This window comes from Dendropsophus ebraccatus, chromosome 13, assembly GCF_027789765.1.
Source record: "Dendropsophus ebraccatus isolate aDenEbr1 chromosome 13, aDenEbr1.pat, whole genome shotgun sequence".
NCBI classification, from domain to species: domain Eukaryota; kingdom Metazoa; phylum Chordata; class Amphibia; order Anura; family Hylidae; genus Dendropsophus; species Dendropsophus ebraccatus.
The window spans coordinates 74587703-74609641 of NC_091466.1; the positions used below are offsets into that span (position 1 = coordinate 74587703).

Sequence of the window (21939 nt, forward strand, 5' to 3'; positions counted from 1 at the left end):
TGGCCAGTGAATGGATGAGCGGTCTTTCAGCTCTGACAGGCTGCACCAAAGCTGCTGCTGCACTCAGGACCGGGAGGAAGAAGGAGTGCAAGAGAAGACCTGCAACATGTTTAGGTAAAGTATGGTGTTTGTGAAATCGTTGGTCGCCCGCTGTGCATCGCTATTTCACGCAGCGATGCGCAGTCGGTGCCCGATGATTTTAGGTTTGAACCTAAATAAACAATCAACTAATGACACGATCGTGGGCTGATCGTTGTCTCTATTCCACAGAGCGATAATCGGCCAATAATCGCTCCGTGGAATAGGCCTCTTAGAGATAGCAGCAGGGACGGAATTATACCATAGCTCAAAGAATGGACCTGGGGGAGGGGGGGGGGGGGAACCTTGGAGGACAGGCCGCAGAGCTTGTACTTGTTTACAGCAGAGAGAAAACAAAGCTCACATAGTAAGCTGCAGTGGCTGTAGAAGAGAAACTAAGCAAAATTTTAAGTAAGGATCTATTTTATTTTTTTTGCACCATAATAAGTATAAAGCAAGATTACAAATACACTTTTCAAAGATGTCCACAGTAGAGATGAGCGAACTTGACAAAAGTTTAGGTTTGCACGAAGACTGCCTGGAAAGCATGACTACTTTCCAGGCAGTCCTTGGGCTGCATCCACCTTCTTCAGGCATTCTTCAGGAATTGAAATGCTGATAATTCAGCACTTAGGGCAAGTTCACTCATCTCTAGTCTATAGCCTTTTGAAAGAAACAGTGAGTTTGAGGCAATAATGTTATGTCTTCCATGCAGCCATCCGATCAGAGACCACGGTGAAGAACCTGTCAGCCTTCTGCAGCGATGAACTCGATGAGTATCTAGAGAAGGAAGCCAAATTGATGGGTGACCTCAAAGAACTGACTCAGAATGAGCCGGAGTCTTCTATCAGTTACCAGCTTCCTACCAAAAGCAGCAGCTACGTGAGAACGCTGGACAGTGTGCTGAAGAAACAGGCTCAACAAGCAACGGCTTCTGTCAGTGCTGCAGAACCGTTCCCCGTGCCAAGGAAAAAACGCAAGTATACTCGCAGGGTGCCCCTCACCAAACCCCAATCCAGACCCAGGACTTCATTACCTGCTCCTGTTACTGTAAAGGAGAAGCCCACTAAACCGTACTCGCCTGTAAAGAAGGAACTTTCTGCTTCTCACTTTATGAACAAAGCAATGGCCACCCCTTTAAGTAAGATGGAATACTTCTCGAAGTCCCAGCCTATGGTAAAAGTAGAAGGGGAACACAGTGGTACAGTCCAGCGCAGCTTGCCCACGGCTATCGAGGATGAGGCGTTAAAAAGCATTCAGCAAGTTCACTTACAGAGTCAGCAAATTGTTTCCAAACCAATTGGATTTTCCAAAACTCAGTGGAAGCTTCTGGATTTAGAGGAGGCTGCTGTGTGGGAAGGGAAGCCACGCACTTATATCACCGAGGAGCGGGCAGAGCTTTCCCTCTCTACTCTTCTTACAGCCCAGGTAAGGACATGATATGCTTGGATTGTGCTAACATACATCGGCATGTACAGTGAGCTTTCTTGTTTGTGTACTTTGGACACGACTTTATAGAGGATGTAAATGTATATGTACTGTGAAACACAGGTGAGGTCAAGTAACACAGTGAACCTTCTTTATTCCCTCCAAGGCTTCTCTGAAAAATAAACCTGTCCTAAAATTGACAAACAGAAGGTCAAACGCGTGCAACAATGAATTCTGCCGTTTAGGTTGCATCTGTTCCAGTATAAGTTGCAGCAAGCAGGCGGTAACTCACTGCCGCCATGAGACCTGCATGTTCAGCGGTGACTGCCTGCAGAGCAAGTTGTACAGCCGAAAAGATGGCTTCAAGGTTAAAGTGAGAAAGGCAACAGACGATGAATCTGAGAGCGACTCCCCTCTTGTTCCTCCTAAACCTGTGCAGGCAGAACATGGGGTAGATAACAAGCAGCCAGAGGAACACCAGGAGATGTCTGCAGATGGCTTACAGGACGCATCCGCGAAAGCCAAGAAGAGGAAATCAAGTGAGATTGGTAAGTATTGAAGTGTATCCAGTGGAGTTTGCACGTGCAGAGATGTAGTTTAGATTTGTATTAACAAAGAAAATACGTCAAGTAATGGTAATCTACAAAATGTGCAGTCTGTCTGCAATGGAAGAAAACGTTTGACGTAGCGTAGAGACTTGGTTTTGATTGGTAGAAGTCTGGGTGTTCAGATACAGACAGGTCACTAGAAAGAGGGGTGTTAAAACTGTACACGCGTTCCCTCCCAGCTCTGTGCAGCGTGACTTTGACAGACGTGAAACGTAACCCAATCAGTTGATGTGTGCAACGCCGATCTGTTTGATTGGGCTTTGCTTACTGAGCCCATATACGGCTTGATAATCGTGTAGAGATCGATAGATAGATATCTAAGGTTGAAGAATAGACGGCACTCCAGTATATAGAAAAGGTTATGGTTTATTCACCCAACACATGTAGCAACGTTTACTCTGCTCTAGAGTCTTTCTTAAGCCTTTGGTCGGTCACCCGGAGTCGTGCAACCACAAGCTAGAAGCTCAGTGACTGGAGGAGATGTTCCTCTTGGCAGGGAAAAGCCAGAACAGCGCAACAAGTTCAAACAGCTGCCCACTCCTGCCTCTCTCTCTGCCTCCGTTGCGGGGGACACCTGTTTAGAGTGGGGATTCTCATCATGACTGGAATCCCTGCTCCGTGCAGTAAGTAGTGGTGGACGATGCATGGCTACTTACTGCTGGTGTTTACTCTCTGGGGATCGGGCGCTCTGCACCTGACCCATGGAGTGTAAAAACCAATTAAAGGCATTTACATTGTTCATTATGGGAACACTAAGCTTGGTTCTCTTAACTGCTCGGTTCTGGAGCAGCCTTCCAGAACAGATTGTGTTAGAGAACAGAGGTATTACTATGTGTATATATATATCGTTAGCAATTTCCATACATACACTTATATACATACCTCTCCACGCTCCCTGATGTCCTGCTAGATTTGGCCCGCTCATCGCAGTGTCTGAAGTGACAGGCTGCTCAGCCAATCACTGGTCGCAGCACTGTCCTGGTGATTAACTAAGCAGCCGGTCACCTTAATCACTGGATGGTCTATGGGACCATCATACAGAGTGAAAAGCACTCAGCTGTGATCTTCTCTTCCCACTCATTCTAGTGATCAGTTAGGGTCTGATCACTGAAACCTTCACCAATGAAAACTTTTAACATGACTACTGTTTTCAATAGTTTTTTTTTCTTTTCCTCCTCAGATGATGGTGGATCAGATGTGCGGACACCAGAATGCTTTCCTATCTGGAATAGATCTGATGTCGCGTATGATGCGGAGCCTCTGTGCATTCCGGAACAGGCTGAATTCCTTGAGCTGAGAATTGTGCACAAAGGACACATAGAGAAGGTCAAGTCTCCAGGGGGAGGTAAACCCGGCCGCCCAAGCACAGTGGTAAGACCTCACTATCAGCTTTTTATACCTTGCAGTTACTCATTGTATACAACTGCCCATATCAAACAATCTTCATTTAAAGGGGTTGTCCAGCGAAAATCTTTTTCTTTCAAATCTACTCATATCAGAAAGTTATCTAGATTTGTAGTTTACTTCTATTAAAAAATCTCAAGTCTTCCCATACTTATTAGCTGCTGTATGTCATGCAGGGAATGTTTCATTTCCAGTCTGACACAGTGCTCTCTGCTGCCACCTCTGTCCATGTCAGGAACTGCTCAGAGCAGCAGAGGTTTTCTATGGGGATTTATAGAAAACCGAGACAGAGTTCCTGTCTTGGCCAGAGAGGTCAGCAGAGAGCACTGTGTCTGACTGAAAAAAAAAATCATTTCCTGCAGGACATACAGCAGCCAATAAGTACGGAAAGACTTGAGATTTTTTAATAGAAGTAATTTACAAATCTATATAACTCTGACACCAGTTGATTAAAAAAAAAAAAATTTTCCGCTGGACAACCCCTTTAAGACTGATGCTATGGTGTGTTTTTTGCATACATTTTCCTGAAAGAACCTTCAGCTGTCCCTTAGATTCGAGCAAAGGCAGACCACCTTACTATGATCTGGGAGAGAACGTGGATCCCTGACCCCCTACAAGTACATGTCTACAGTTATAAACCTTCCCAATGGTTCCCAAATCATAAAATATCCAGCAGACAAGTGAGATAAACTTTGGACTAAATAAGAAGGGAAAAAACAAGGAAGATCTTGGAAGAGGTCTAGAAACTAGATCTTACCATATAACATGTGACCTTTATGTCGCTGAATAATTCCAGTTTCTTCCAGTTGTTGTCCTTTCATCAGTGCTTCCTATTTTCAGGCACAGGTGCATCCAGACGATCCGGTGTATATGTACTTTGACAGCATGATGACGTGCGCTCGAGTCAGAGTCTATCCACGTAAAGTACCAGCAGAAAAGAAAGTAGAGGACCAAAGCGCAAGTGACACTGGTGCTGCTAGCAAGGTAGCCTTAACCTGTAATATTATTATTACACTTATTTTTGCCTGGATAACCCCTTTAAAGACTGCAGTGGATCGTTACATGGCAGTCTTTACACGACAGAACTAAGGGAGTGGTTGGGCCGCACAAAGTCTTTATTGTTCTTTTGGCCATGAAAACTGAGAGCACAGAAATGCATGTTTGTGCTTTTAGTTTCTGGATCAAACATGCAGTGTATATCGGATGCTGGATCACACAGCAGCACAGAAGGTAAGTATGCACTGCATGTGTAAACTGGAAACTGACAGCACGGATATATGCATGTTTTTCCTGACAGTTCTCCTTTGCTGTCGGCAGCACATTTCCCTTTTCCCAGGGAGATGTACAGCCGATAAGCATAAATTTTAAACTCCGTTCAAAAGATGCAATCGGCCAAGGTTCTGGCGTTTTTCCTGTCCTCAGCTGATCTCTGTCACTTTTGTTAGCCGAATGAGCCTTTCTAGCTACACTCCTGGCCAATAAACAGCCCATGTAAAAGTCCCTGAAAGGGGTTATCCAGTGCCACAAAAACATGGCCACTTTCTTCCAGAGACAGCACCGCTCTTGTTTCTAGTTCAGGTTTGGTTTGCAATGAAGATCAATTCACTTCAATGGAACCAAGTTGCAAAACCTGCACACAAACTAGAGACAAGAGCGGTGCAGTCTCTGGAAGAAAGTGGCTGTGTTTTTGCTGGAAAACCCCTTTAAGATTTAAAGCCAGACAACTTAGATACACACTGACAGACACTATGCTCTACCAGGTGTTACTGAATAGGAGGTCCTGATACTTTATGTTGATGATTTTCAGGAACAAGACCTTAAATTGAGCAAGTCCAAAGAGCCAGAAAAAGAAGTCATCGAAGAAGAAGGTAGATTCACTGTGCTCAAAGACGCTATGATCCACTTCTTCTAGACATGTTGTTTTTTCATCACATTTCCTTCGTTTTTGCAGGAGTTGTAGAGAAAAAGAGAAAACCAGCAGACAACAATGGTCCAACCAAACTCATTGAGATAATCTCAGAAAGTAAGGAGTTGAACATTATGTCACAGGACGTCCCCAGCGACGGGCCGCAGTCCCTCAAACTGGGAAGCTTTCAGTTCGAGCTGAAGCAAGAAAATAAGAGTGAAGAAAAGTCTGCCTCTAGTACCGTCTGTTCCCGAGTAAAGATTTCAGTGTCTGCAGAAAAGCAGGAAACCCCCACCGCTCCGAAGCCTAAGCCCGTAAAATGGAAAGCCGAAAACGTGAAACCTCCAGATGAAGAAAGTGAGGAGAGTCCTGCCGATGGTAACGCAAAGTCTCATGGAGGGAAGGGACTACCATTCTACACCAAAGTGAATCCGGCTGGCAAACTGGTGGCCCGGTTGAAGGTTTCTGACATGAATGAAGCAAAGCTGGTTGAGGTATTTCACATTCATATGTTTTACCCCTTGGACACGTCATACATACATGTACTCACCCCAGGAAAAATCCTTACCCCCTCAGTCCCACAATTGGTGTGAAATTAAAAAACGTGCTGCTCTTTGCGGCCATAGATATGCAACACAACAATTTTATTTGGACTTTTTTATTATTATATATCATGATTTATGAATAAAATGTTATTTCTTGTCAATTTATAGGTCAACGGCAAGAATTACCCTCAGGCAAAGTTGCTTCTGGGACAGATGGGAGCGCTTCATCCGGCCAACAGACTTGCAGCCTATGTTACACATAGACTGCAGCCTAGCAGCCTCCTCCATCTTTCCAAAGTAAATGAGGTCAATGGCAAAAAGATTGCTAAAAGTCCTTCAGACGTAATGGCTGAAAAGTCCCAGGACGCCCTACCTTCCCAGCAGAATAAGACTGGTAGGTATCAATGATTGATATATGTAAAGTGTACCTAAACTTTTATATCACTTCTGCCATGGCGTAGGGCCTTTGTCCTTATATATATATATATATATATATATATATATATATATATATATATATATATATATATATATATATATATATATATATATGTATGTGTGTTAGATAGCATTGTCATGGTGACCGGTTCCTTTTAAGAGGATTCCGAACAGACCTTTTTTTTTTCTTTTGCCAGGTAGGATAAAAGAAATAACATGCTTTCACCTCCCTGGCTCCAGTGCTAGTGGTCACATACCGCCGATATGATCCCTGGCCGCTGACTGGCCGAGCATACCTGCCACATCACAATTCAGGTCCCCACTCAGACCAGGAAGAGGCTGGGGACAAGGGGACTGGATCGGCAGTATGCGGCCACCAGCACTGGAACCAAGGAGGAGAGAGCGTGTTATTTCTTATATCCTCCCCGTCCCTGGTGCTTGTAAAAAAAATCCACATGCATTAAAATAATCAACAGAATAACACAGCCCTGTGCCCCTAGAGAAGGGACCTGCACCTATCGGACGGAAACATCGAGAAGAGAAAAGGCTAAGTAGTTTTGGTAGGCGCTGTATATGTATTCTGCTGCTGCATACTTGAGTTTTAGGTTTGTGATAACTGAAAGGCTTACAAAAACGTGACCATTTTCTTCTGGAACCTTTTGTCCTTAGTTTGGATGTGAATTTTGCAGCTCAATTCCATTGAAGTGAATAGCGATGTATTGTAATACCACACACAACCTGAGGACAGGGGTGGTGCTGTTTTTGCAGAAAGGTAGCTGTGCTTTATCTAATCCTGGATAACCCCTTTTTATGACAACAAAAATTATTTTACATTGTAAATAACTGCGGTGGTAAGCCTGGTAACGTGGTAATCTATGTTCTGGTAAACCTCTTGTCATACAGTATGTTGTAATGTTCTTCCATACTAAGGATGTGATGTTAGTTGGGAGATGCTGACATGCAGATGTTCTACTTTGCAGCTGCACAATCCAGGCCTAGCAGCATGTTCACTCAGTTTGTCATGGGTGAAGTTGGATCAATCCAGAAAAGCCCTCCTGATCCCACCAAACTTGGGTCACCAAAACTGAGCAGCCATTCTACTCGGCTATTATTCGTCTCTCCTACTGTGGCAGCGGGCAAGCAAGCCCCGGCTATGGCTACCACAGCTTCCTCTACGAACCTGGTGTCTTTACCTACCACATCACTCTCGTCTGCCGGCTTAGTCTCTGTGTCAGACTCCAAAAAGAAAGCAGCACCTTCCCTCCCGACACTAATGCGTGTAACCAAACTGGTAACAAAAAGCTCTTCTCTGTCCGTTCCTACAGGCATAGTAGCTTCCAGCGACGCCCGTGCCATGACCTTGACTTCCGTCCCCTCCACTAAGGACAGTGGTTTGACACCCCCAGTGCTGACTCCGGCTGTGATCAGACCCTTACCCTCTACAGGGAACACATCACCAGGCTCCCCATCCAGTAAGCCCGCTAGTAATAAAAGTATTGCCGCTTCTATACCAAACTTACTAATCTCACCCAAAGTTTCACAGTCCGGATCAGTGGCCTCTCAGCTTGGATTAACCGTTACATCCCCACTGACTATTAAAACAGGTGAGCGGTTTGTTTTATTGTATTTTTACCTTATAGTCACCTTTTTTTTATTATCACATTGACTTACACTTTATACTGTATTATCTTTTACTATACTAGACTTCATACTATATTATCTTACATGTTGTTCAGTTATAATACCCTCGTTAATACATCCCGAGTCTTTAGAAATATTGTTTTTTTCTGTTAAAATTGATAAAAATGGCAACATTTCTTAAACATATAGCACTTCTCCAGAATTTTACTTTACAGTCCTTTATAAAATAGATTGTTCAAGTATATTTTCCGATCTTTTTCTGACTTAAAGGGGTACTCCGGAGAATTCATTTTTTTATTATTCATTTCAACTTGTTTCAGAAAGTTTTACAGCTTTAAAAATTTCCTCTGTTTAAAAATATCCAGTTTTTCCAGTATTTATCAGCTGCTGTATGTCCTGCAGGAAGTGGTGTATTCTTTCCAGTCTGACACGGTGCTCTCTGCTGCCACCTCTGTCCGGAACAGATGTCAGGAACTGTCCAGAGCAAATGCAAATCCCCATAGAAAACCTTTCCTGATCTGGACAGCTCCTGACATGGACAGAGGTGGCAGCAGACAGATTTTTAAATAGCAGTAAATTACAAATCTGTGTAACTTTCCTAAACCAGTTGATTTGAAAGAAAAAAAATCACCTGAGTATCCCTTTAAATACATGTAAAAGTTTTTCTTTAAGTGGTTGTTCAGGCAAACTTTCACATGTTATTCTGATTTAAGGTGTGGAGAGACATTAAGATGGTAGTCGGACCCCCAGTGATCATTGTGCACACAGAATACTCTATAATACTCTAATACTACAATACTCACAAAAATATGATTTGCCACATTAACCGCCCAGTGTGCAGCTGCATTTATCCATGCTAGGTGTCTTTAGGATTGGATGCTAGGACAATCCTTTCAAGGGACAAGCTGTAATATGAGGAGCCAGGCACCGAATGTGAATATCTTCTATATCCAGGGCATTGATGACATACTTACATCTGCATCTTATCTCTGTAATATTATAGTTACCGCTTCTGCTGTATCAGCAGTGAGTCCCTCTGGCACATCCCCAGGAAAACGTTTAGGCCCCCGACTACTTCTGATTCCAGTAAACAGCGCCTCTGCTCCGGCTCGGCCAGTACAGTGTTTGCAGACTTCTCCAGGACAGAAGATGGTCTTACAGCCCATAAAGAGCGCGAATGGGGCCACCTTATTCAGGCACCCGAGCGGCCAGCTCATTCAGCTTGTGCCACTTCAACAGGCTAATTCTTCCAATGCTCAGCAACGCAGGCAGCAAATTGTCATCCGTAATCCAGGTAATAATGGACATAGTTGGATGATGGGAATATTAGCCCTTCAGGCCTCCTGTTACAAGAATCCTACACTATTGCTGATTGCTATTCGCAGTCTGTGAAATACATTGACTCAACCTCTATGGGACTAAAAGGAATGTTATATGTGGTTGTAAATCATGTTATCCATGTAGAAAACAAGACGCTCACATGGTTTAATTTGCACCTAGCGCATTTAGAAAAGAGGAGATCCTGCTCCGTTTACAGCAGCAGCATGGAAGACGTTATACAGCAGTACTGAGTAGTTTAGCTGTGAAACAACAAGACTTAATAGATTTAGAAATGGTCTCTCTCCAGCAGTTCACTCCTCCCCCCTCCCTTCTCTATAGACTATAGGCATTATATAACTGGATCTGTCAGTAAGCGGCCATCTCTCAGAACAGATTTTCAGTGAACTGAGAGAAAATGATCATTGCAGGAAGTAGTGGAGGAGCAGAAGTGCGCATGGGTAAAGAATGAGGTTTCCCTTATCAGATATATATATATTTATTATTGTTTTAATGCAGTATTAGTTGCTTGTATACCATCCATGTATTATATCTTCCTCTTTGCTGTTACGTCAGGTCCTGTTCTGGGCGTCCGCCTTCCTCTTCCAACAAAACCTAAAGCTGCAGCATCCTCGTCTGTTTCCGCTCCAGCCACCGCCGCTCCCCAGACTTCTTCTCCGGCCAGTATATATGTGGTCTCCCCCTCTAAGGCCAGCCCTAATAAAGCTGGGGTGACAATACTGTCACAGAATCCACCCATTCTTTCTCCGCCTAGTACACTTGCTTTGAAACCTTCCCCGACTTCAAGTAACAGTGAGACTCCTCTTTCTTTTCTAAAACTTTTGACTGGTAGCGCACATGCCTTACCCACATCTAATGCGATGCCCCTCCAATCAGAAGGTGTTTCCTTGGCCATTGTGCCACCATCTACATCAGAAAATGACAGCTTGGTAAAACCTGCTACAAAACCTAACATAACACCAAAGGGTAAGGCATCGGACACTGAAGATGATTCGGATAAAGAAGACGAGGAGCCTCCTAATCTGTCATCAAGTCTTCTGCCCCCTAGTGGAGAGAACAATATCAAGGAAGCCGTCACCGAATGTGACGACCGACCTGCACCAGAAATTGTAGATGCTGAGAAGATGCAAAGGTCTATAGTAAAACAAAAGACCAACATGGTAGGTAATAAAGAGCAATGTCAGAATGGGCCGGAGGAACGGTCTCTGCTCAGTGCGGACTCCGTTGATAGGTCCCTTGCCTCAGATGTGGCCTTGTTACAAGGAACAATGAAAAAAGACGCCCAAGGTCTCTCCAGGGAAGGAGATGGTCCAGCTCATAAAGATGACGGTCAGCAAAGCCCGGCAGAGAATACCAATAGTCGAGTGAAAGCTGTGAATAGCCGTCCTGTTACTCCAGATGCTGCAGGGGTAGAGCAGCCGGATACACAGTCCGGATCTGTAGAGGAGACCTCAGCAAAATCCCCAGTCCCTGCCTCGTCCTGTAATGAGAATAACAGTGAACGTGCCCCAGCGGATCCACAGTACAAAGAAGATTTCTTAGACGAAGAAATGGAGCACAGCCTGCAGTCTGACGATGAGGTAAATCCCGATTTCATTATTCTTAATTATAGGAGAAGTCGGGTGAAAATTTTTATTAAAGTATTGTTTTGCCCCCCAAAAGTGATACAAATTCCCAGTATACACTTATTACGGGAAATGTATATAAAGTGCTTTTTTTCCCTGCACTTACAACTGCATCAAAGCTTCACTTTCTGGATAACATGGCGATGTCACTTCCCTGGATAACATGGCGATGTCACGACCCGACTCCCAGAGCTGTGTGGGCTGTAGCTGCTGGAGAGGATGATAGCAGAGGGATGCTCAGTGTCCCTCCAGTGCCCAGTGTCCCCCTGCCATCATCCTCTCCAGCAGCCACAGCCCGCACAGCTCTGGGAGTCAGGTCGTGATATCACCATGTTATCCAGGAAGTGACATCACCATGTTATCCAGGAAGTGACATCGCCATGTTATCCAGGAAGTGACATCACCATGTTATCCAGGAAGTGACGCCTTGATGCAGTAGTAAGTGCAGGGGAAAAGCCCTTTATAAGCATTTCCTGTAATATGTATATATTGGGGAATTGTATAACTTTTGGGGAGCAATACAATACTATAATAAAATATTTTCACCTGACTTCTCCTTTAAATTTCATCAACCATTTTCTCTCTGGTCAGCGGGTAACACCTATGACTGGTGCAGCGGGTCATGCTTGCTAATTCCCAATGCTGGGAATTGTAGTTCCACCATAACTGCAGAGCCATGGCTTGGAGACTGCTACTCCGCAGGCCAGCTGAGAAATGAAGCAATATATTGGATTGGATATAGTAACCCAATATACTCCACAGCGCTCTGTAAATTCAGGAATAATACATTAGATTCAGGTGGTAAGTAAATAGAATTGATTCTTTTCATGTCTAGAGTGACGGCGATGAATCTTTGGACGGTGAGGAGCCTTCTGAGAAGATGGATATAGATCATCTGAAGCCATCTCCAGCTATGGACAGGTAAGAGTCCATTTAGATTTCTCACAAATGTGGGATTTGCTGCATGTCACCTGGTGTCAGTCAGTGTTGTGCAGATTTGTCAATTACTTTTGTTTAAAAATCTCTAGTCTTCCAGTACTTATCAGCTGCTATATGTCCAGCAGGAAGTGATGTATTCTTTCCAGTGTGACACATTGCTCTCTGCTGCCACCTCTGTCCATGTCAGGAACTGTCCAGAGCAGCAGTAAATCCCCATAGAAAACCTCTCCTGCTCTGGACAGTTCCTGACATGGACAGGGGTGGCAGCAAAGAGCACTGTGTCAGACTGGAAAGAATACACCACTTCCTGCAGCACATACAGCAGCCTATAAGTACTGGAAGGATTTTAAAATAGAAGTAAATTACATATCTGTATAACTTTTTTAAACCAGTTGATTAAAAACCTTTTTTTCCTTCTGGCGTACCCCTTAACTCTTAGAAATAATGTTAATGTTTGACCACAGAAGTTGAGCTTTATCTGTAATGATCAACAATAAAACAAAATAAATGGTTGATAGTAACGGCTCAGGTTTTCTTATTTTCTTTTGTAGAACTGGCACTAAAGAAAGAAGGAAGGGCTTCAAGGTATAGTGCAGCTTCTGCTATCTCCGTATCCCCAAATATTCCATAGACATATATAATAACAAGCAATATATAACATGGTACATACAATGGATTTCTCTTCTCCACATCTAGAGTGACGAGGAGGTGGACATCGAAACTGTGGAAGAGTTTTCTGAGAAGACGCATATCACCCATCTGAAGGCATCTGCCACTACCGATACTTCAGAGACTGACAAGTGAGTCACTTCTTAATTCTTATAGATATTTAATATTTTCTGTGTAATAAAATACATTCACTTTGTAGATATATAGCCACATGCCCCCTACCAATGCATTTCTGAAAGAATAAAGAGCGTTATTCTGGTACAACACCACTGCTGCAGTCTGTACTGAGGAGCAATGGTGCAAACAATAACAAAATCATCTGTGCCCCGTCAGGAGTAATATGGTATGACATTTCCATGGCTGAGCTGCTGCATGCAAGTCGTGTCATAAAGTACAATGCCAAGCATTGGATAAAGTAGTGCAAAGTAGAGGAGACGTGTTCTGTGGAGTGATGGGTCATGAGCAAAGGGGAAAGTAATGCTGTGGCACACAAAGACAATTGCTGCATCCAACTTTGTGTGAATAGTTTGGGCAACCTATATGTCTCTGCCAATAGATTTAGAAAGGATGCCTAAAACCTGTTGGTGTAACGTGAAAGTGCTCCATATAGTGTAGCTTTTGCATGTAATTTACACATGTAGGCCCTCTTCACACGTCCAGAACATCTGTCCGGATTTCTTATCAGGAAATCCGGACACATTTCCGGACCCGTAGGAGTACATTAGTCGCGGACATCCTTTAACATTGTTCCTGAAGTGTGTCTGTTCCGGAAAATAGGTCAGCATTTTATAAAACTGTCCTGTTTCTGTCCAGAATTTCTGTGTAAGAAGTCTATGGGAGTGCCGAAATTCTGGATGCTTTCCTGATGCACATTGGAAAAGCTTCCTTAATTCCGGATTTGTTGCCAGCTGGTAAAGATCACTGTATCTGCGTCCTCCTCCGGACACAGAAACTTTTGTAGAATGACATAGCGGGCGCTGCTAGGACCCTCCCCATAGACTGTAGGAACCTCTGCCCTGCAGTCAATGAGTAGCAGGAACAAGCTCCCCAGGTATTGGCCAGCATGATATGATGTCATCGCACCTGCTTAGGGATTCCGACCCTGCAGAGAGTGCCAGAGAAGAGCTGTATGGGAGCAATGTGTCAGACGAGTTTCCTGAAAAGAAATGCGGACAGATTTTCTCGTCGTGTGACAAGGGCCTAAAACAAAAATGGTTAATTTTAACTTGTCATTTTTTTGCAGTCCTGGTACTCAAGGAAAAAATTCCAAAGGACGTAAGAAGCCCTCCAAGGTATAGTGAGAAATCTAAGGTCACTCAATAAAGTAATATATACATATGAAAGTTAATCGGTCATGCTTCATGTCATGTGTACCGTTTAATCCCGAGTGGATCAAATCTTAGGCAAATTCTGCTCGCTTGATCCCTATTTAAAGGAATTAAGGTGCCTAAAATTATTGAAGTGATTGGTTGTGTGGACGTGAAAAAGTGTGTGGTACTTACATTGCTTGTAAGTTAACCTGCCATGCTAAGAAAGCCCTTATAAAGTATACCACATACTTTATAGACAACCCCTTTAAGTGGTGCCATTCTGATACCCTTTGAATGCTGAATTCTTCTGTCCGGAGTTATCGCTGCTCTATAGAAATGATGATTCACAGTAAAATTCAGCACTACATTACAGTAGTAATAGGTGTCTTTTGTTGGTGTAATACAGGTGACCGGAGAGGACATATGTGAAGAGGGAGGAGATGAGGAGGACACCGTCCATCATCGTCAGAACCACACGGCGAACGAGCGGAAGAGACGGAGTGAGCTGAGGGATCTCTTTGAAGAACTGAGAAATGCTCTGGGTCTTCACAGTCTTCCTAAAGCTTCAAAGATGTATATTCTGAAACAGGTGAGGCGTATGTTCTCTGGCGTGGAGCCAGCTTCCTTATTGGCAGGAGGGCTGACCATCTTTTCCTTTGACCCTTAGGCTATAGACGAGGTTATGAATTTGACAGACACGGCCGATACACTTATTAAGAAAAAGACTTTGTTATCCCAGAATCAGACCCAGCTGATTAAGAAAGTCTCGAATCTTTCAGGTTGGTGCAATATTTCTAAGGAAACCGGTGATTTAACCGATGTACTACAGATATCAGCAAGTCACAGATATTAGATGTTGGAAGCTGTGAGGTTTTTATACTGCTGCCATGGACTTGTATAGCTCTGATGTACTGGGTTTTAATGATAAACCAATCCATCCCTCCTGCTCTGAAAATAAGACTTAGCGTCATTGTGCAAACTTTTTGGAGTAGGCTGAAATATAAGCCCTACTGCAAAGATAAGTCCTAGTTAAAGGGGTTATCCAGCGCTACAAAAACATGGCCACTTTCTTCCAGAGACAGCACCACTCTTGTCTCCAGCTTGGGTGCGGTTTTGCTGCTCAGTTCCATTAAAGTGAATGGAGCTTAATTGCAAACCGCACCTGAACTGGACACAAGAGTCATGTTGTCTCTGAAAGAAAGTGGCAATGTTTTTGTAGCACTGGACAACCCATTTAAAGTCCTTACCAAATCCCCGACACAGGGCCATGTTTGTTATGCCCCACTCCCACCTGCTCAACGCAAGCTGCAGGAGGGGTAAGAAGATACACAGTAGGGGACACAGAATATCGGGGGGGAGAGTGGCGGAGGGTGCATGGGATAACTACAGAGGGGGTGGGAGGTATGAAGTATGGGGGTTATCTGAAGAGGGGGATGTATACAGTATGGAGAAACAACTACAGAGGGGGGAGGGAGGTATACAGAATGGGGGAACAACTACAGAGGGGGAATATATACAGTATGGGGGATCAACTACTGAGGGGGGAGGGAGGTATACAGTATGGGGGAACAGCTACAGGGGGGAGGGAGGTATACAATATGGGGGAACAACTACAGAGGGGGGAGGGAGGTATACAGTATGGGGGAACAACTACAGAGGGGGAGGGAGGTATACAGTATGGGGAACAACTACAAAGGGGGAGGAAGGTATACAGTATGGGGAACAACTACAAAGGGGGAGGGAGGTATACAGTATGGGGAACAACTACAGAGGGGGAGGGAGGTATAAAGTATGGGGGAACAACTACAGAGGGGGAGGGAGGTATACAGTATGGGGGGACAACTACAGAGGGTGAGGGAGGTATACAGTATGGGGGATCTAACTACAGAGGGGGGAGGGAGGTATATAGTGTGTGTGGGGGGGTATACAGTATAGGAAAATAACTACGTAGGGAGGGTATACAGTATGGGGGAGCTTACTGCCCGGGGGGGGGGGGGCATGTATACAGTATGGGGAAAAACCATGGAGGCACTAGGTATACACTATGGGGGGCCTGACTACAGGGGAACTTACAGTATAGGAGCCTGAAAACAGTGGTACATACAGTATGGTGGCTAACTACTGTATAGAGTGCTGATACAGTGTGGGGACATACTGTGTATGTTTTCTGTTTTCTGAAAATAAGACCTATCCCTAAAATAAGCCCTAATAATATAAGACCCTGTGCTATATTCAGAGAAATGCTGTATCTTGTGCATTTACCCCAAGGGGTTCAGTGCTCGGCTAAGCAGCTCTTCCTCCCAGTAAGCAGTATGGGGTCTGTGTGGGGGGGTCTCAATACCTGGAACCCAACTAATCAAAACTTTTTACATCTAAAAAGTTTTCGACAACTATAGATACAAAATATTTCAGTCCTATGTAATAATATCTTTGTGGAACCATTAGACACCAGCAAATGTCTGCAAACATTACTGGGTGTAGGAAGATAACAGTCAGATTTCTTATATCTCATAATTGCACAGGGAAACCTAAAGAGGTAGTACTGAAGAAGCTGGAGTATTTGTATGCAAAGCAGAAGGCGCTGGAGACCGAAAAGCAAAAGACAAACGTGGAAGAAGACGTTGCCCTCCCGAAAGCATCTATGGCGCTTCCTATCCCGACAAGAGAGCCTTTTCTTCCCTTGAAGCTGGGGGAGGACAGTAATGAGACACAAAGTAGTAAAACTAAGAAGCCCCTTATACTTGCACGGAAAACGTTGTTGCTTTCAGCAGAAGGTAAGTCAGACTCCATCACTCTAAGGAGAATTATCCCAACAAGCATGTTAACTTAGAGGGGTATGCCAAGTTAGAATACCTAGAGATGAACGCAACTCCGATCATGCAGCATTTTAATACCAGTGGCTGAAGAAGTGGGATGTAGCTCTATGGAGTCCTGGAAAATCAGACAAAACATCAACAAAAACTCTTTAAAACCTATGTTTAAAGGGATACGCCAGCAAAAAAATCTTTTTCTTTTAAATCAACTGGTTTAATAGCAATGTATAGATTTGTAATTTACTTCTATTTAAAAATCTAAAGTCTTTCAGTACTTATCAGCTGCTGTATGTCCTGCAGGAAGTGGTGTATTCTCTCCAGTCTGACACTGTGATCTCTGCTGCCACCTCTGTCCATTTCAGGAACTGTCCAGAGCAGGAGAGGTTTTCTATGGGGATTTGCTGCTGCTTCTTTGAACAGTTCCTGACATGGACAGAGGTGGCAGCAGAGAGCACCGTGTCAGACTGGATAGAATACACCACTTCCTGCAGGACATACAACAGCTGATAAGTACTAAAAAGACTTTCAAAAGATTTTCAAATAGGAGTAAGATACAAAGCTATATAACATTCTGAAACTAGTTAATTTGAAAGAAAGATATTTTTGACGGAGTACCCCATATATATATATATATATATATATATATATATATATATATATATATATATATAACTATATAAACAGTAATAAAAAAATCTGTATTTTTTTTTTTTTTTTTTTTGTAGGAAACAATCAGGAGCCTGCTGTCTCTACTTCTAATGTGCTTGTGGTGCCTACAAGCCAAGTGGTGAACCAGGATCATATAGTTGCCAGTATCCCTCCAACACTTATACAAGCAAGTTTGAACCCCGCACAGATGACGTCAGGTAATTCTCCCCCACTGCTTTTCTACTTGCAAGTTGCTGAAGATTATTGTACACTCTGAGGACCAACATTCTCATTCACTGCTTTTTCTAGGAGCGACTTCTGTGGTTATTCAGCTTCCGAGTACAATAGAACTGAAAGGTATTATTGGTAATAGTCCTGTCCCCCTCACCTTATCCACTGTCCCCGGTAACATTGCTATAGCGACTCCCGATGGCCCTGTATCAGGTATGTTGGCGCTTTTAATACTTCATCCAGCTATGTTGTATTATTTCTTTACTCTAGTACCTTATTTCACTACGCAAGGCTGGCCACACAGCAGTCCCCAAACACTTGTATAGGTGAAGGGGTTGTGTGTCATGGTGTTTCCTTGTTGAACCGTGTAACTCCATCCAAAGACTAGATGCACAATTTGGCAGCGCTCTTTTGCACTGGGATGTTGCCTCATTGTCAAAAAAGCAAAATCTAGTCTACTAAAGGGTGCAATGTAGAGATCTCTGAGCTGCAGCCTTCGCAGAGGCGCTGTTGCAAAAAAATTCTTTTAAACAAATCAACAGGTGTGATTGCAAGATGTTTTGCAATGTGTACACTTAAAGGCCATGTTCACACAACGTGAGTTCCGTGGGAATCACGGCTGTTGTTACAACAGCCGTGATTCCCACGGAGCTTACGTAGTGCTGCCTTCTGAGGGAATCCCGGCTGGAGTGTATACACATAGTACATATATACATACACATAGTATACACTCCGGCCGGGATCCCTAGCGGCGCTGTAGAAAACTGACATGTCAGTTTTCTGCGGCCGCAGAAAACCCTGTCAGTGCTTGAAATGGAATGAGCGGCTCCAGCTGCATGCTCCATAGTGTCCTGTGGGGGGTTCTGATGCAGGTGCGCATGGATGCGCCCGCATGACAACTCAGCGGTTCTAAAGATCAGTACCAGATTATCTTTTCAGAGACAGGCCATTCCGTGACCCGGCCGGGTCACAGAACTGCCGGTCTCTTACAGTGTGTGAACATAGCCAAAAAGTGGATCCAACGCACACCCCTCTCACGGGTGGGTGCAAGGCTCCACAACTAAGTTAAAGTTCCAAGCCCACAGGATAAAAAGCCCGGGGTAATAACATATATATTATCAATAAAATCAAAAAGCATACATGAATGTGAATGGTTAAAACCACACTACGTCCAGTAGTAATAGGTATCAAGGTTTCCAAAAGTATCAAGCAAGGCCTGCAGTACCAAGCTCGTATGTGTTACTATACACTGAATTTAATGTTTATTAAAATAATAACATGCCCCCCTCTAAGGGACGTCATCAGAAGAAACACACTTTAAAAGGACAGTGTCATCAGAAAATGACTTATCGAATAAATAATGTTTTTATATTTTATATTATTTTTATAATTTTTGGTGACTTTTTTTTTTTTTTTTTCCGGACATCTTTCAGTTTTTATTCTCACCACTGGTCCTAAAATTAAGCTGAGACTTCCTGTTGTATCTGTGGTGATAAGAGGAGGCTGCTGTAAAGTGATCTGTACAGCATTGCAGCGTCATGTGACACCAATAGGAGACACAGGTCACAGAGCATGCTTCGTAAGGTTTCACAGTCATCTTAAGGGGTCAGAGTCCGTCTATTGTCATCTGTGTCCATGAGTCTCGCTGAAAAGCACTAAAGTCACTTGACTAAATGCTGTTAACAGCAGCTCAGACAATATGGCCGCCCCCATAACAATGTACAAAAAGGGGGGAAGGAATTACAGTCAGAAAATAGAAACAGATTAGAAAACAATTTTTTGTATCTGACTCTAATCAGTAACAGAAAATTTAGATGATACATTCCCTTTAAGCATTCGGCTCTTTCTTCTTTGCCTTGGCTGCTTACCATGTTCCTCAAAACGCTTAGACTATTGCGCACAGTAAATAAAAGTCTCATAATGCTGACAGAGGGCAGTTATTACCAGCACTATATAACATTGTCTTTTGTTGTAGAAATGGATGACCTGTCCATGATGCCAAAGATCGTGAACGTCACATCTTTAGCTCAAGGAGCCGAGTCAGACGTGGGCATCGAAGTGGGAATGTTCCCGTCTAACACTCAGAGGGACTGCCAGTCCTTTACAAGGACGGAGTCATATATAGGAGGGGATGTGCCAGCCCAGGATGCAAGTTATGTGACCGCCGATTCATGTGCACCATCCGCTTCTATTCCTGTTGAAGATAGTTCTGCCGATCCAGCAAAGCAAAGCTGTGCTCAATTCTCCAGTCTACTTGAAAGCGTACCCCAGGAAAGTGACAGCGACCATCCCGACACCTCCATAAAAAGTAAGCTTGTCAGTGTGAGCAATGCTTCTCTTGGTAAAATGACTGTCGATGGCAGAAACTCAGGACTCGAAGTGGAACTCAAGAAGTTAACGTCTGCCATCGATGAAGCAGGTTTGGATCCCAACGAGTTATCGGAAACGGTGGAGGACGCCGATGAAACCCTCACCTCGCTTCTCAACGAAATCGCCTTTCTCAATCAGCAGTTAAACAAGGACACAGATGACTTGGACTCTGTCTCCGATTTCCCAGGATCAGACACAGCATCCCATAGCAGCGTGAGTAAGTGTACGGACGGAGACTCATCTCCTTTTTCTTTTGCTAGATTCAAGGACGTTGCCGAAACGAAAGAAAAGAACGTTTCCTTCAGTCCTCTCTTCATGTCGTTGGAAGAGGGAGAGATCCCGGATAGTATCAAGCACCAGGAAGAGACAGGTAGTATGGTTTTTGAAGGGAACGCAAGAAAGGAACCCCCGCTGACCGATGTAAGGACGCAAAGTGGGCTTCACCACCCTCCTGCTACTTTGTTGTCTCCGCAAAATACGGACAAACCAGTGACCTCTTGCTCAGACGTGTTTTGGAGACCAATGCCCAAGCTGGCACCTCTTGGATTAAAGGCTCATACAGTGCCCAGTGATCAGAGGGTTCTGGCAAACAAATCAATGCCATCCTTGGCGTCGGTGGCAGTAAGACTAAGTTCCCCTAAAACTACAGATTGACCCCCCCCCTTCTTCTTGATGCATACCCATCACCCGGTACATGGTGCAGAAGTCCTCTATCTACTTGAACTGTACACTCCTTTGCATATTATGTACATAAAAACAGACGGCAGCCTGGTCTTATTGTAGGTGCAACGCACTATATATACACTATATATGTACCCATGGCACTACCTGTAAATAATCTGATTCTGTCTGTATATAATTCCGATTCTTCCAGCTCAGCTAAGACTTTAGGGAACCATTAGAAGATCTACTGGAACCCAGTTTCAATGCGCTCTGGTTTAACCACAGGTGCCTCTGTCTCATCTCTGTAAGCTGCAATGAATTTCACGTAACGCTCTGTCTGCATTGTCACAGGTTGTAGGTTTGACGGGATTCGTTTTATCCTATATCCCCATCTGTTATTCAGTTTTAAAGGGATCTATCAGCAGATTAGACAAATCTAACCTGATGATATGTCCCTACTGTGCACAGGGCGCTGAGGAGGAAGCTATGTCTCTTACTTTCCTCCTTGGCGCCATTCCCGTGCAGTTAGTAGTTTGTTCCATGGTCTGAATAGACCGTTAGGAGCATTGGGGCACCTGTAAGGAGCACTGCCCGCCCCCCATAGTGCTGATCCAGCCTGTCCCCGACCCACTCCATTATCATTAGGACGGGGTAGGCCGGAACGGTGCCGATAAGGAAGGTAAGAGACATACCTTCCTCCTTGGCGTCTCCTGTGCAATAGGGACATATCGGCCAGTTAGATTAATCTAACCTGCTGATACTTCCCCCTTTAAGCATATGTCAGGCCATTGCTTGAACACATACCCTTTAGGTGTAGACCTGTTCCAGTATTTAAATGCATGGATGTGGAGAAATAAAACTTACCATTCTGAAATATATATATAGCCGGGTTCACACGCTGTAACTGTGTGGCTGTATTTTTTATGCGGCTGTAAATGTGCGGGTGAAACTCCGGCCGTGGGAAAAAATAGACATGCGGCTCAAAACATACGGTCATTTACTTGGAAATCTGGTTCAACTAAAAATAACAAATAAAATGTTAAGAAAGTGATGCAAACACCTCTGGATGCATCTGGGAAAGCAGGGAACACAGTTTACATGAATTGCTATTACCGGGGTTTGCGATCCTCTGCACTATAGCCGATGTCTCTCATGGTTAATATATTGAATTAATAAAACACATTTTCTGTCTAATAAAGTCCCTTTTATTGTTCAATAATTAAATGTAAACGATTCCATCATTTTGCAATTAAATATACTGTTAAAATAAATATATATATAAATA

At 43.7% G+C, this 21939-nt stretch overlaps 1 protein-coding gene across 5 annotated transcripts in view; it reads left to right on the plus strand.

Moving 5' to 3' along the window:
• MGA (MAX dimerization protein MGA) overlaps positions 1 to 21793 on the plus strand; it is a 40056-nt gene extending 18263 nt beyond the window's left edge. For 3 of the 5 annotated variants that reach the window (XM_069951384.1, XM_069951383.1, XM_069951385.1), the window contains exons 8-27: positions 794 to 1506; positions 1673 to 2054; positions 3295 to 3485; positions 4359 to 4502; positions 5326 to 5386; positions 5470 to 5918; positions 6138 to 6363; positions 7388 to 8011; positions 9052 to 9342; positions 9942 to 10966; positions 11847 to 11932; positions 12502 to 12535; positions 12647 to 12750; positions 13863 to 13911; positions 14336 to 14518; positions 14597 to 14708; positions 16452 to 16703; positions 17468 to 17608; positions 17700 to 17834; positions 19597 to 21793. In XM_069951384.1, the coding sequence (XP_069807485.1) occupies positions 794 to 1506; positions 1673 to 2054; positions 3295 to 3485; positions 4359 to 4502; positions 5326 to 5386; positions 5470 to 5918; positions 6138 to 6363; positions 7388 to 8011; positions 9052 to 9342; positions 9942 to 10966; positions 11847 to 11932; positions 12502 to 12535; positions 12647 to 12750; positions 13863 to 13911; positions 14336 to 14518; positions 14597 to 14708; positions 16452 to 16703; positions 17468 to 17608; positions 17700 to 17834; positions 19597 to 20645 (6251 nt within the window). In that variant the 3' untranslated portion in view covers positions 20646 to 21793. The remainder of the gene's footprint in view (positions 1 to 793; positions 1507 to 1672; positions 2055 to 3294; positions 3486 to 4358; positions 4503 to 5325; positions 5387 to 5469; positions 5919 to 6137; positions 6364 to 7387; positions 8012 to 9051; positions 9343 to 9941; positions 10967 to 11846; positions 11933 to 12501; positions 12536 to 12646; positions 12751 to 13862; positions 13912 to 14335; positions 14519 to 14596; positions 14709 to 16451; positions 16704 to 17467; positions 17609 to 17699; positions 17835 to 19596) is intronic. The other 2 variants (XM_069951387.1, XM_069951386.1) reach the window with 2 other exon arrangements.
• The last annotated feature ends 146 nt before the right edge of the window (positions 21794 to 21939 follow it).